We start from the raw sequence: 15513 nt of genomic DNA, 5'->3' as shown, positions 1-15513 counted from the left end.
ACCACATTACAGTCCTTCTGTTGCTCTTTACAAAATATTGGCACCCCCTCTGCCCAGTCCCTCAGTGGACGCAGACAACCATTGAACAGAAATTATTTAAATTAAATTATTTATGTGCCATATTGTGTCTTCCCTCTCCTTCATAACCAAACACTTCAGATTTTGCTTATAAACCCATCCACTTACACTGATTTTCAATCTCAAAATGTTTACACCATAATGAATTAATGTAGATATTTACAGAGTTGTAATAATTCTAACTGTTTCCTGCAAATTGTTGTCTTGTTATGATGTCACTTCCTGTCTCTTCATAGACAGGGCTCTTCTTCGGAGAGGTGGAAGGGGCCGTCATGAACAAACTGCTCCTCATGGGCTCTTTTAAAAGGTCAGAGAGCAAGTACACGCACACACACACACACACACACACTCACAAAATAATGGAATACGAGGCAATACATTAATCACATAATTCTCACTGCATGTAGCATGATGTAGAGCAGATTATAACAGAAATATGTTTGTGTGTGTGTGTGTGTGTGTGTGTGTCAGGATCACTCTGTATGATTATCAGGCTCTGTGTAAGGAGTATGTGGGCAGCAGTGACAGCGCACATACGTTACTGAGTGTGAGTATAAACGGTGTTGTTAATATTGAGAGGTTTGTTAAAATAAGAGGTGTTTAGAGTGACATGATCAGTATCAGTATCAGTTTCATGCTTCGCACCTGTGTTTGTGTCTAAACCATAAGTGGGCGTGGTTTACACCAGATCCTGAACACTAAGCCCTGAAAATACTGAAATAAACAGCTGCTGGGAAAAAGAAGTCATTTTATAAATTCTAACAAACAACAAACAGCAAAAATCCAGAGCATAACATTATCATAACCTCTCTCTCTCTCTCTCTCTCTGATGAAGATGAACTCTTTTTTAACACCCTTTTACACTGAACTTTTAAAAGTGCTGGTTTTTTAAACTTTAATTTTTTTTACTGTAAACATATGATTATTTATTAAAGTTGAGTAAAAAGTCAAAAATGTCTCTCTCTCTCTCTCTCTTTCTGTGTGTGTGTGTTTTCTCTTTTTTCAGCCCTTCTCTGCTGTGAAGTGGCTCATCGGTGAAATTATCTTGTAAGAAATGCTAGTTTTGGGTCCATTTGTGTAAATTCAGTAAATTCAGCATGTAGTGCTGGGCGATTTTACTCCTCTGTGTGTGTGTGTGTGTGTTACAGATTCCTGCTCGAGTTTAATTTCTACAGCTGGTGGAGTTGGGACTCGACTGTAAAAGGTCTGTATTGAGTTCTTATGGCTGTGAAAGATCTTTCAGATTATTAGAATGTATTTATGATAGTGTGTGTGTGTGTGTTTGTGTGTGTGTGTGTTTCAGCTGACAGAGTGAACAGGAGGGCGATGCTGGTACCGTGTGATATGGAGTATCCGGTGTTTGTCTCTGAGCGCACAATCAAAGAGACAGCCGGCAGCATCGACTGTGACGGCTGTCTCAGGTGTGTGTGTGTGTGTGTGTGAGTTTGTGTGTTCTCATTTTCACTCAGCAAGCCTAAAAACTTTTGTGACTTGTCTCAAACCCACTGCCCTGCCTTTTAGACTGCTGGAGTCACTTCCTCTGTTCTTGCTCAGTTTTTTTTTCCACTGAATCATACAGCAGCTTATCATGTTTTTATCCCACAGTGTGTGGTTTAGGTTACGACTGAGCTCAGCATGATGGTTTATGGTTATTTTGCAAAACCCAAGCGTATCCAGTGTGTGTGTGTGTGTGTGTGTGTGCTCAAGAGAACAGTTATCATATTTGTATGATTATTTTTGCATCGTTATCATTTACACCGATCAAGCATGACATTATGAGCAGTGAGAGGTGAAGTGAATAAGACTGATGATCTCCTCATCATGGCACCTGTTAGTGGGTGAGATATATTAGGCTACAAGTCAACATTTTGTCCTCAACGTTGATGTTAGAAGCAGGAAAAATGGACAAGTGTAAGGATTTGAGCTTTGAGTTTGACGAAGGGACAAATTGTGATGGATAGACCACTGGATCAGAGCATCTCCAAAACTGCAGCTCATGTGGGGTGTTCCCGGTTTGCAGTGGTCAGTATCTATCAAAAATATCCTTTAAGTCCTGTAAGTATCCTTTAAAGTATCTGCTGCTAACATCTTGGTGCCAGATACCACAGCACACCTTCAGGGATCTAGTGGAGACCGGGCCTTGACGCTGTTTTGGCAGCAAAAGGGGGACCAACACAATATAAGTCAAGTGATCATAATGTTATGGCTGATCGGTGTAAGTTTAAGTGACTGCTTTGTATCACAAATTGTTTATTTTATTGCTCTCTCTGTATGTTTGTTTACAATTCATTTCATTCCATTTAGTTCTCTCTCTGTCTTACACTTATTTTGCACTAGTAGCTGCTCAGTCGCATCATTTTCAGCCTCATTGGAAAAAATAAGTACGAGTTACAGACTATAAGTGTATAAATATTGCTGTGTTGGTGTCTGTCATGTGAAGTGCAGTTTCCTGTCAAATCTATTAAATCAGCTTCTTGTGTGTATCTGTAAGAAGATCAGTGGTCAGTGACAGAAAAAAATGCTCGGTGCCCACACAAGACTCCTTTCACACGTTTCACAAAGATCTGCTGTAGTTAATGAAGGAAAGAGAAACTTTCAGAGGCAGAAAAAAAGACTGTTGCGGCAGAGAAACATACACTGTGGCTTTTCTTTTTGTTCAGAATAAAGTGTGAAAACTGAAACTATACTGTGATCTGCGCCCATCGCGGGTTTTATTTTTGAAGAGCTCTGCTTGTAAGAGTGAAGTGGGGGAGGTGGGTAGAGAAAAAAAAGCCCAAATATGCAGCGTTGAGACTCAGCATGTGTGCAGAAACGGCTGCATGAAGAAGTTTAAGTCCTTTTTTTAAGATTTCTAAGAAAACTGTCCTTTTTTAACAAACAAATTCTTTAATATTTTATGTTACAATAAAGTTATATATGAAGTTAATAAATATTATAATGAGTTAGAGCGGAGACTGTGAGCCAGACCTTCTCGTCCAACATCAGTGCCTGACCTCACAAATGGGCTTCTAGAGGAACGGTCAAAAATTCCCATAAACACACTCCTAAACACACTCCTAAACACACTCCTAAACCTTGTGGAAAGAAGAGTTGAACCTGTTATAGCTGCAAAGGGCGGGACAACTCCATATTACATTTCATGTGCATGTAAAGGTAGACATCCCATTTTTGGTCTGGCTCACAGTCTCCACTCTAATTCATCCCAAAGGTGTTCTATCAGGTTGAGGTCAGGACTCTGTGCAGGACAGTCAAGTTCCTCCACACCAAACTCACTCATCCATGTCTTTATGGACCTTGTTTTGGTCACTGGTGTACAGTCATGTTGGAACAGGAAGGGGTCATCCCCAAACTGTTCCCACAAAGAGCATGAAATTGTCCAAAATGTCTTGGTATGAAGCTGAAGCATTAAGAGTTCCTTTCACTGGAACTAAGGGGCCGAGTCCAACCCCTGAATTCAATGAATTGGAGGAGTGCCCCAATACTTTTGGCTATATAGCGTATATTAGCGTGTGGGTTTACTGCAGAAAACCTGCCTGGAAGGTTAACAACACGCTTTCTGAGAAAATTCTGAGGGTGAGTTTATAAAGTAAAAAAAGAGGAATGTGAGGGGATATTTTGTTGAGATGAATTCTCTCAGACAGAGTGTCGAATGCACCTTTGTTTTGTTTTATCTTGAGACAGATCACTGTGTGTAGTGTACAGTATTTGAAAAATTTCCAGTTATAGACAGATGGATTGATGAAACTGTTGAATTAAAGTCTTTTAGATACTGCGGCATTTAAACGGACAAACATGACACTATTCTCTCTCTCTCTCTCTCTCTCTCTTTCTCAGGACGTTCGTCATTCAGCAGATTCCCAGCAGTAACCTCTTCATGGTTGTTGTGGAGAACAAGTGTGACTGTAGCTCCGCCCCTCCTGTAACCATGGAGCCGATCGAGATCATTTATATCCTTCATATATTATAAACCCAAAGAAACAGTCATTTATTTTAAGGTATAACTTTGGAAGTCGGACTTGTTTGTTTGAACAAAAAGAAAACACAGAAAAGTGCTTTCGTGTTTTTATTTCAATCTTAATAACTTCTTTACACGACAATAAGCCTCATGACAGATGTGGAGGTTGTGTGTACAGAGAAACACGACCAAAGTGCAACTTTGACAACGTTTTTTCTGTAAAAGTTCAGATGAAGGTGATGTATACGTAATATGAGTGTGTAAATAACATCAGCTGGAACTGAAGCAGTTAAACAGAAACTGCAGTGCATGAAGAACCTGACCTGGAGGACAGAAATAACAGAATATTAACCTTTAATAATAACAGCAGAACCCAAAGATCCTGTTCAAATGTTTTAGACGAGTATCTGTGTGGTCTGCAGTAGTCTAGGTTAAAGCTGATCAAAAGACTAGACTTCTGATCAGTTACGAACTGAATGATATCACTGCGGTCACCAAATCACCAGCGGTCAAGCGTGTGAGTTTCTGAAGTTTGTTAAATACTATATTCCAGTTAGTGACTGTTAGCTATCTAGCTACACACACACACACACACACACACACACACACACACACACACTACTCATTAACATTTTGCACAGTTTTGAGTGTGTGTGTGTATGTGTGTGTTCATGTACCTTAACCTCTGAACACACAATGAGTCTCTTAAGTGTGAGACGCTGAAGTTTCAGAAGGACCGAAAACGTCCTGATTCCTGTCACCCCTTCCATCCTGAGGTACGCTCTGTGTGTGTGTGTGTGTGTGTGTATTTTGTATTCTCTGTTACTACAACTAAAAAACAACACTTTTCTTAATCAGCAATTTTGAGTAAATGTGGACTCTGTGTGTGTGTGTGTGCGCACAGGAAAACGCCATGGAGTGCGGCTCAGCCATGACACTTTCTCCCACGATCGCTGCCGCTCTGATGCCCCTCCTGATCTTCCTCATTTCCAGGTGACCTTTGATGTGACCTTCGACCTTCCAGTCGATGGAGGGATCAACCGTGCTAAAGGCTAATGCTAAATGGTGGTAAAAACAAAAATAACAGTTCAAATGCAGCTTGCTGACAGAATCCAACTCATCCTTATGACCTCAAAAATGAAACCTGCTGACACTTTAGCGGCTCGGTGACCTTTATATGACCTTTAAGAATGTCCATGGGTAAAGGGCGTGATCGGAAATGGGCGTGATCCAAACGCTAGACGAGTTGACCTTAGAATTCATTCTAATGACTTTATCGAGAACACTCCAGGTGGTGTGGTGTACAGAGATGCTGATTTACAAAGAAAAAAACATGTGCTGGGGCAGCCATTTTGTAGCTAGCTAGCAGCCTGCTGACAAATTAGCGTCTAATTAGCAACTAAAAGCATTTCACTCGGCTGATATGCGGCGCAGAGACGCTCAACCTGACTAACGTTCTGCTTTAGTACATGACCCAGTTATCTGAATGTTATACTTGTAACCAACTCGATGTAAACTGCTTCTGAGCGCTAAGTCTAACGGTCGCTAAGTCTAACAGACCGCTCCACAGCCCAGTGACACCACATGAGTGAATTAATGCTAAATCAACGTCTTGTTAGAACAAATTCTCTGCACCCTCTGGTTCGAGATAAGAATAAAAAATACATAACAGTGAATTTTAGCGTTTGGGACACGACCGTGTTGAGTGCGTTCTGGAGTCCGGCCTCATGTGGGAGACGAGTGCGCTTAGAAGAAATCACTGCTCTTTGTAAATTCATCCAAAATTCAGTATTATTGTTTACGAGCAAGTAAAGAAAAAAGTTTTCTTTGTTATTGAACTTTCCATTCGTCTGCCTGACATTTTTTTTACACGCTTTAATTTCATTAAAGTTAATCAACATGCATGAAGTGAAGAAACGTACGGAACGTTCTACAGAAAAGTGCTGATTTAAAAAAAAAATAAAGATTCTGAATTGCACAAGAATGCCTGCTTAACAAAAAAAAACAACAACAAAGAAAATGTCTTTTAAATGATTAAAACTATACCTCAAAAAGAACGAAAGCCATTTGTTGTAAATAAAAGCATATTTTCCATCAGTGGTCTCAGGTTTGGGCTTAATTCTGGGGCTTAAAATTCTTAATTTTTTCCTTTTTTTCCTCTTTATTTGTGAAATGATGAGATTAGCAAATGTGAGTAGAGCCTTCATCATGCACAAGATGTTTGGAAAATAATTAAATAAGTGAAGAAATGAACAGACAAATATATTCCAATGAATTAATGATAAAATGCAGATCAAATAGTGAAAGCAGGATGTTCAAGCCTCACTGCTGTCACAGTTCATACAGGAAATGTCCCTTTGCTAAATGTCATCATTCTCAGGTACACTAATGTGCATCTAATTCACATCTAATCTACATTTAGAGCCTGAAGATCGTTACAAGGTGTTTCTGACGTCAGATTCTTTTTATATTGTTGCACCTGGAACAATCTCTCTTTACATCTTCACATTTTTTGAACAGTCCCTTCGTTAAATTTAAATCTTATATCAAACCTGTAAAGATTTTTATCTCCACCACAAAAACTCAACACGGAACAGAAATAATAAGGAGAAATGAAAGCGAGCCTCATCGACGTGCCATAGATCCCGGTAGTGCGGTTCCCGTGTGAATGCGATCACTAGCAGGGATGTGTAGGGGGTGTTTTTTAGGTGCGTGTGTGTGTGTGTGTGTGTGTGTGTGTGTGTGAGTGCCCGTGTGAACATGACAAATGAAAGCAGAAGAACTAAACAATTTGTGGCTACATGTTTCTGTATTTTTTTTAAATACAACTCTAAATATAGGACTTTGCTGTAATATAGGTTTGTCTAAACACAGGAACAATGTACTGGCCACACTATTGTTTGCATATAATCATCTCTGCCCACCATAAAGATCAGTCCAACAGCACACGCGATATATTTTGTTAATATTCATTTTTTTTTTATACCCTTAATATTGTCCACCAAACAAAACGATGGATATGGATCTGCTCCAACACAGATCTGCTCAGTGCTGGTCAGCTCACATTAATGGACGAGGAAGGGGTGGGGCGAAACATTATCCAGACAACATCCAATAATTAGACTCATTTCAAGTGAAATTAATGACTTTCGAGTGAAATACATGGACCGGATAAAATGAACTGATCAGTATGGAAAGATTTTTGCTAACTGGAGCACAGAGCCAGTTGTACACTGTGGACTGTTGTGTGTGAAAATCTGAGGTTTGTGCAACAATACAATAAGGTAAGAAAGAAAAAACTAATGTTTGTTATTGCAATTTTATCGTCGTTCATTTTTTAACAATTTATGATGTCATCTGCAGGAGTTCGGGGGGCGTGGCTATGCTGAGCTGCGGGTCAGCACTGGGGAACGAGCTGATTCGGTGCATGTGAACCTCGTTATCTAAATTATTTAAGCTGTTCCCTCTTTCTTTAGCGAGCAGAGAGCTGAGAGTGTGTTTTGCTGAAGCTTGTGTTGAAAAGCTGTGCCGTTTTCTTTGAGCTGGTGTTAAAACTGCACAAGAAAAAACAGTTGCAAAATAGTAAAAAAAAAAAAAACCCTGGAAATATGAAAAGGAGTAAAGAGGTTGAAGTGTGTGAAATGGTTAAATCGCCTGTACTAGATTTTTTTATTTGAGCTCTGCTGCTTATCTTTCCAACCTGACCTCATTAGCTCATACCTCTCTCTCTCTCTGCATCTGTATGAGCAGGTCTACGTGCCTGTGTGCTTCCTGTAACAGCTGTTCACTTGCAAAACCGTCGTCCTCCTTCAACACCATTGTGTTAGAGTTTTAAAAAATGTTGCCAAGTCTTAACCCAGTGGTGAGAATTCTTCTGGGACACTGCAGTCATGAGCAAACTCCAGCTTTAAGTGGATTTATTTAAAGTTCTCAAGCAGAGCGTTAAATTAATGCATGCATTGCACAACAAAACACTATAAGCATAATTAATCATTCACTTTCTGTAAGCTGTACTGTGTGTCAGTGGGTCTGTAGCAGGCTGTACACCGACACGTCTTGGTCTTTGGTGACCGCTTGCGTGTCGGCGATGGAACAATACATGTGATACACGTCGTCCTGAAAGAATCAGACCAATAAAGAATCAGAGCAATAAATACATACTTTAATGTACAAGGCAGCGTAAAAGTTTACAAAAACCATCACTCACTTCTGTCTTCTTTGAATCTTCATTCACGTCTCCGCTGGGGTCTGAAAATTCACATAATTTTCAGCGTTAAAGTCACGCAGTGGCCGAATACAGATTACTGAACGGTGATCGTCAGTGTTCTTTATTTACTCCTTTTTTGGCTACTCACTGTTTTTTTTGTAAATTATCCAGTAAAACAACGATCGATCAGAAAGATTATTAACAGTGAGATTGAGAGTTTGACCACATTCCTGAGTGTTTGCATGTTCCTCCTGAAAGTTTCTGTATTTGGGCATGGTGTAATTTGTAGAAATCATGTGCAATCAAAGAAAAGGAAGCAGATTGTTAGCTAATGTATTTTCCCTCTTTATTGCAAGGAGACATGGGCAGTGTGAGGGAAGTCAGTTATACTAACAGTCTGTCTGCTGGACAGAGCTGGTTTCTGAAAGTCAATTTTTTGGGATGTTTGTATGACTGTGAAAAACATCTGATTAATCTGAGCAAGTAAACTAACACTTCAAGTTACAGTAACCACAATACTACATCAGGAGGAACATGAGCTGCCTCAGGTGGAGTCTGACTGATGTTTTAGTCTGTACATGTTTTCTGTGAAATCTTTTTCCATAATGTTTGGTGTTCCACAAGGCTCTGTTCTAAGGCCACTCCTTATTCATGATATATGCTGCCACTGAGTATGATAATTCAGAAACATGACATGACATGATGACACACAGCTGTATGTTTAGGCCGAGCTCAGTAACACACACCAGACACACTCAGTAACCCTTGTGCTTTACCCCCAGAGAAACAACTGCCATGTTCCATGTGTCAGTGACTGCTAGAAATATAATCAGGAGCTTTCTTGTCATGTTAAAGATTTCATGTTCTGGATTCTTACACTAATTTGCTCACAATGTCTTTCTACTTTACTTCCTCTTTTTATGTTTGCATGTGTGTGTATTTCCTCAATCTATATCAAAGCACTTTTCTGTGGTGTGTGTGTGTATGTGTGTGTGTATGTGTGTGTGTGTGTGTGTGTGTGTGTGTGTGTGTGTGTGTGTAAAAGACTTTGTATTGTGTAAGTTACCCAAAGGCAGGCCCGGTAAGGGCACTGAGGTGATCAGCGAATAAGTTCCAGCAGCATCAAAACCGGACTAAACATCAGGAAAAAGAAAAGAATTTCACTCCTAATCTAACAGTAATTATCTGATAGCCTTAAATATAAATTTTTATAACTATCAGAAATTGTACTTACTGGATTCGAATTAACCATGGACATCATGACTCCTGAAAAAAAAGGAAAAAAACATAATACTTTATTTTGACCTCGGCTCAGTGGACGTGAGCTCGGTTTCAGTGTTTCTGATTTTTAAGTAACTTTTCTAAGTAAATAAGAAATAAATAAGCGTACCCTCATCATCACGGGTCATGTCCATTTTACGTCTGTTGGAATAAAAATAATCCACAGAAACACACAGATTTACACGACCATTAGTAGATTCAATCAGATAAACGCAGTACGTAATCATTTACTATTAATCTAAACTTTCTAACCTCTCAGCCTTCTGCTTCTCTGGAACAGAAAAAGACGAAACATCTTCTGTGGTATCATAATTATCTACACCACCAGCTTCATGCAGAATGATTTAGTTAGTGACTTACTGATAAACCAGCAGAGACAGAAGCTCATCAGTCCAGCCAGTGAAACACAGACAGCGGTGGCTGACAGCATTAGGATGAAGACTGATCCTGAAGAAAATCACAACAAAAGTCCAAAATTATTAAATTATTATTATCATGCTGTTACAGGAAAATAACTGACGCAGGTGTGGAGTAATAAAGAAGTGTGACTGTGACTAAAATGAAGTTGATTATTTTCCTATAAATGCACATGGCTGTATTTTTGGTGAAATGAGTTCATTCCTGTTATTAATCATGTTCTATAGCGCACTGTGATTTGGGATGCGCTCTCTTTTACCGATCAGTCTTTGTTCTGTGGTCATTTAAAGCTGCTTTATCAACTGAGTAAAAAGAAAATTTGTGCTTCTGAAACTTTTGTAAATGTTATTCACACAAAACACTTACACACAACTTTATTAAAAAATAAATAATAAATGAGGTCAAACATTTGTGAAGAGTTTTGGGTCAATTCTACATTCGTCATTGCAGAAACAATATTTGTGTAAGTTAGATCACACTGATATTATTCTTGGTGAGATTATTGAGAAACTTTGGATTGTTACTCACGAGGTTTCTCTCCACTTGTGGAATTTCCACTTCCTGCAAAAGTTACAGAGAGAATTACAATATACACTAAAATCAGATTATTATATTCTAAGTGAAAAAAAATCTAAAAGCGTGGCAGCTGGAGAAACGAGCTAACCTGTAGTAGAGATGGAGATGGAGTCTGTAGCCGTAGTTGGAGATAACGATGAAACGGATTTCCCTTTAAAAGCAAAAAGCAATCACATGCAAAGAAACTACAAAATGATGTGTTGTTCATAAGTAGAAATGAAAATAAGTTATATAATACAGTTCAAAATTGATAAATAATACACATTATAAAAGGTTTCTTTAAAAACTAACCTGAAGTAGTTTTCTCTTTAGTTGTGGAGGATGCTGATGAGAAAACTTCAGAAGACAAATCTGACATAAAAAATAAATAAATATAAAATTGGAGAACTTTTAGAATTTACTGTATTGCAGAAAATAAAGACGATGAAGATTTTAATACTAGTTCTGTGATGTTTTGCTTACATACACCAACCAGGCATAACTTTATGACCACCTGCCTTTCTCTCAGAACCAGCATTAACTTCTTCAGCAATTTTAACAACAGTACCTCGTCTGTTGGATCGGATCACACGGGTCAGCCTTCACTCCCCACGTGCATCAATGAGCCTTGACCGCCCATGACCCTGTCACCGTTTCACCACTGTTCCTTCCTTGGACCACTTTTGATAGATACTGACCACTGCAGACCGGGAATAACCCACAAGAGCTGCAGTTTTGGAGATGCTCTGATCCAGTGGTCTAGCCATCACAATTTGGCCCTTCATCAAACTCAAAGCCTTATGTTTGTCAATTTTTCCTGCTTCTAACATCAACTTTGAGGACAAAATGTTGACTTGCTGCCTAATATATCCCACCCACTAACAGGTGCCATGATGAGGAGATCATCCGTCTTATTCACTTCACCTCCCACTGCTCATAATGTTATGGCTGATCAATGTTTGCTTTATTGGCTCTCTGTTAGGGGATGTCATCATTCATAGACACCACATAGTGCCACTAGTAAAGCTGCACTGGATCATTATACAGTATATAACAACCTGAATGCATTAAATGTTTCACTCCTGTATCTTTCAGCTAAAGCTGCTTTTAAAGGAGATTTGTTGGAGTTGTGAAATGTTTCTAGTCGGATTTTTCATTTCCAAAGTGAGAAATACTACATAATACACTTACGAGTGGTTATGTGCTTTGTGGTGATGAGATGAGTTGAAGAAGCTGAAAAGACAATTAAAAAAACTTATAATAATAAAGAAAGCATATTACTGCCAACAACTAAAGAGTGATAGATGAAGGAATAAACTGACCTGTAAATATGGATGTTGGTGTCGCATCTGATTGATATAAACAGTTCCATGTTCATTTACACACTGAATTTTTCACCAGTTCAAATGACTGAAGTAAAATGAACATCACAATTAAATGTAATGTGCATTAAAACTGAATTATTTACCTGAAGTGGATTTTTCAGTTGTGGGTGACTGTGTTGGAACAAAATCTAAAATACAAATGGATTAAAAATCGACTCAGATGTATAAAGCCTTTAAATATACATTAAATATTAAATGTAACTCACGTATCATATTGTATTTATCACTCATTAGAGAGAGAGCAGTCGGGTCAGAGATCAGTGAATAATCACAACTCACTTCACTGCTCTTTACTGACTGCAGACGATTAAACACATCATTTCTCTGTGCTGAAAAAATACAATGCAGCTTCCCAGATTTTCTCTTTTGAAAATATGTCTTTAGATAAGGCTGAGGATTTTCTCCAGTGTAGAGATTACAGCTAAAATCAGCAGTTACTGACTCGGACTCTGGTATTTCACATAGAAATGTGAATTTATCAAGTTGATCATCAAAAATGATGTTTAGTATCGGTTTCTGATCTGAAGAAAAATAAATAGTTGAAAAAATTACAACAAATAATTTTACTTATTCAAAAAACTCACTAAAGGTACAGAATCAAACCAAATAAAAGCTGAGTCACATGATTAAATGTAACTTATGTATCAGAGAGTGTTTATCACTCATTAGAGATCAGTTTGTTATGGACTCTGTGTCTGTCTCTATCAGCACCTCATATAAGATCCTGTGTTCATTAGAATTTAAAGAAGTGTAACATAAAACACATTAAACTTCTGTCATGAGAAAGTGTAACAGAGATAAACAGCAGCAGATAAAATAAACTGAACTGACCTGCAGGAGATTTCTCAGTAGTGATGGACGTCTGTGTCGGTGTAGGAAAGAAACCTGATGAATAATAAATGTGAATAATTTCAAACACAATTCAGAATTATAAAAGCAGATGACTGAAGTAAAACTGACTTAATGTCCAATAAACCTGAATCACTGACCTGTAGTAGATTTTTCAGTGATGGACGTCTGTGTTGATTCAGAAATGAAACCTGATGAACAATAAATGAATAAGATACAAAGTTACAAAAGCAGTTGACCGAAGCAGATGACCAAAGTAAAACTGACACCACAAAGTTCTAAGTTAATGTGCAATAAACCTGAATCACTGACCTGCAGTAGATATTTCAGTGATGGACGTCTGTGTCAGTGCAGGAATGAAAGCTGAAGAAATAAGACATGTAAATAGATTAAATTTGGTTTAAATGTAAAACACACATAAAAGCTGAGTCATGTGATTAAATGTAACTCACGTATCAGATTGTATTTATCACTCATTAGAGAGAGAGCAGTCGGGTCAGAGATCAGTGAATAATCACAGCTCACTTCACTGCTCTTTACTGACTGCAGACGATTAAACACATCATTTCTCTGTGCTGAAAAAATACAATGCAGCTTCCCAGATTTTTGTCTCTTAGATCTTTGGTTTAGATAAGGCTGAGGATTTTCTCCAGTGTAGAGATTACAGCTAAAATCAGCAGTTACTGACTCAGACTCTGGTATTTCACATACAAGTCTGATTTCATCAAACTGATCATCATGACTGCCACTTAGTCTTGGTTTCTGATCTGCAGAGGAATAAATAAAGGATATAAATAAATAACACTATAATGGATGTATAGAAATGAGGTAACAGCTATCACAGATATTCATGTTGTGGTAATAAATTCAAGTGTAAAAACATGATTGAAGCAGACAGTGAAGGAGATAAAATGTAGTGTAGAGCTTACACATCACTGTGACTGGAGCTGGGAGAGAGTGAGGAGAAGGAGCTTTAATTCCTGATGTATCAGTGTAGTAACAAATAATATGAAGTGTTCCAGGAGAGCTGCGTCCTGTCCACATGATCAGTTCAGAACCAGTGACTGAGAGCTGACATGATGGAGAGAGTTTTAGATTTGTCTTTTGTTTCTCTGGGTAGAAAAAACACTGAGACACTTTAACATGGTGTGGAACATCACAGAGAAGAAGCACTGATCCTCTCACTGTGATAACTTCAGGAGACACCAGCAGCCGGGGCTGAGGAACATCTACACACACACACACACACACACACACACTGTAGTTAATACACACACTGAACATCAGACTGAACATAACTGCTTTCTGTTCTAATCTTTGTGTATAAATGCAGAAGAATGTCTAGAAATCTGAATTATTTTTAAACATCTAATAGAACAAATCACTGAAGTCACAGCAGCACAATAAAGACTCACATTGAGAGTTAATGTCCAGAATCAGATGGAAGAAGAACAGGAGGACGAGCAGCGCCATTTCACAGCCTCTGGATGAAGTGAAAATGTCGAGACGCTCATCTTAAAAGTGACAGAATCAGGAAGCAGAACATATTAGCCACAGGAAAACCACGTAGTCTAGTGTTTCACAGAACATTCAGCTCTCCACTGTGTTCAGGTTCACACACTCACTTCTGAACAGTTTACACATAACTAAACAAAGCAGCTTTAACATGTTTACTTTGTTCTGTACACAACATTATCATTTCTCTAAACTCTGACAGTTTGTTTGATGCTGTTGTGTTTGGTGATTCTGTCTGACGGACTTTCAGTACTTCACCTCATCACTGCACCACCTCCAGTCTCTCTTCAGAAAGATATTTAATATCAGAACTTATTTTATCTACTAGGGGGAGCCAGCACTTTGACTTCATTTATTCATTTTCAGAAAGTGTTTTATCCTGGTCACCATCACCGAGGCTTCTGATTCTAACAGCATCTCATCTTAATCTGAAGAAAAAAGTATTAATATTTTTGGATTTGGACTTTTTGAAATATCTAAATTGATCATCCTCATCCAGTGCTGATTCTTGTGTAGTGGAGTTTATCACCCAGTTTGCTCTGAGGATAAAATGATTGTAGTCTTCTGGACATGGATCCTGTTCTTCTCACAGGTCACCTTCATCTATGTACTAAGTAATAACCAATCAGTATGAAGGTTCTACAGGGTATTAAACCTGTCATAGGTAAGTTTATGAAGACAGACAACACACTCCATTCAGAATGTCCCACTGATTTGTAAGAGTAATGAACAATCCTCAGGTTGTATATGACATAAATTAAAGGTTCAGATATGAAACATGGACATGAGGGATTGTGATAGTGTTTGAACACCTGAAAGCAGATTTATTAAACCAGGACACTGAAGAAAATCAGTAAATGGTGTTTATTGTTGTTTGTGATTCATCAGAATGTGTCCGGATATTTAAATTCAGTTTATTTTTATTTATATAGCGCTTTAATACAAAAACAGCTTTTCAGAAACCAGATATAAAATTTAAAAAACAGAATGTAATTTATCTGTAATGAACAAGTCAGAGCTGATGGAGTTGAGGAAAATCTCCCTGAGGTGATATGAGGAAGAAACCTTGAGAGGAAAAAGACTCAGAAGGGAACTGATAGTGTGAGTGTAAATATTTCACAGCAGGTGAAATATTTAGGTGATTTGGGTTACTGCCAGTGTCTCTGACTGACATTTAATAGTTTTAGTTCTAGTCACTTTAATAGACAATGCAATACAAATAAAATGATATAAAGGTTTGTTTATCAATACAATGAAGAAGTGGAGGCTAA

At 38.2% G+C, this 15513-nt stretch overlaps 2 protein-coding genes across 3 annotated transcripts in view; one reads left to right on the top strand and one right to left on the bottom strand.

Moving 5' to 3' along the window:
- Nucleotides 1-6142, top strand: part of cacna2d3 (calcium channel, voltage dependent, alpha2/delta subunit 3) — a 68789-nt gene extending 62647 nt beyond the window's left edge. Inside the window, exons 31-38 of the mRNA XM_058372856.1 lie at nt 315-385; nt 550-625; nt 1085-1125; nt 1227-1282; nt 1382-1499; nt 3913-4026; nt 4728-4809; nt 4938-6142. Coding sequence (XP_058228839.1) covers nt 315-385; nt 550-625; nt 1085-1125; nt 1227-1282; nt 1382-1499; nt 3913-4026; nt 4728-4809; nt 4938-5030 — 651 coding nt within the window. The 3' untranslated portion in view covers nt 5031-6142. The remainder of the gene's footprint in view (nt 1-314; nt 386-549; nt 626-1084; nt 1126-1226; nt 1283-1381; nt 1500-3912; nt 4027-4727; nt 4810-4937) is intronic.
- Nucleotides 6143-6273: 131 nt separating this feature from the next.
- Nucleotides 6274-14384, bottom strand: LOC131342184 (uncharacterized). Of its 2 annotated transcripts, XM_058372857.1 has the most exons (20): nt 14143-14384; nt 13657-13956; nt 13180-13494; nt 13040-13090; nt 12868-12918; nt 12710-12763; nt 12085-12399; nt 11962-12006; nt 11816-11842; nt 11685-11726; nt 10806-10865; nt 10603-10665; nt 10467-10499; nt 9882-9968; nt 9774-9792; nt 9631-9662; nt 9475-9506; nt 9307-9373; nt 8241-8281; nt 6274-8149 (listed from the first exon to the last, which is right to left on the bottom strand). In XM_058372857.1, the coding sequence occupies exons 1-20, from the start codon at nt 14198-14200 to the stop codon at nt 8054-8056; spliced, it is 1788 nt and encodes a 595-aa protein (XP_058228840.1). In that variant the 5' UTR covers nt 14201-14384; the 3' UTR covers nt 6274-8053. The 2 variants fall into 2 exon arrangements, with proteins under 2 accessions (XP_058228840.1, XP_058228841.1); XM_058372858.1 differs by lacking the exon at nt 12085-12399 and having other exon boundaries at nt 6693-8149; nt 14143-14324.
- Between the last annotated feature and the right edge of the window lie 1129 nt (nt 14385-15513).

The sequence above is a fragment of the Hemibagrus wyckioides genome, linkage group LG21, assembly GCF_019097595.1.
Source record: "Hemibagrus wyckioides isolate EC202008001 linkage group LG21, SWU_Hwy_1.0, whole genome shotgun sequence".
NCBI lineage: Eukaryota > Metazoa > Chordata > Actinopteri > Siluriformes > Bagridae > Hemibagrus > Hemibagrus wyckioides.
The sequence above is the reverse complement of the archived record's forward strand: the minus strand, read 5'-3'. Positions and strand labels throughout refer to the sequence as shown.

Excerpts from the sequence above, each read along its gene's own strand:
- LOC131342184 (XM_058372857.1), bottom strand. The coding sequence starts at position 14,200 with ATGGCGCTGCTCGTCCTCCTGTTCTTCTTCCATCTGATTCTGGACATT. Across the intron at positions 13,957-14,142 it reads TCTGGACATTAACTCTCAAT|ATGTTCCTCAGCCCCGGCTG; the intron begins GTGAGTCTTTAT and ends GTGTGTGTGTAG. Across the intron at positions 11,843-11,961 it reads AACTGAAAAATCCACTTCAG|ATGCGACACCAACATCCATA; the intron begins GTAAATAATTCA and ends TATATCAATCAG.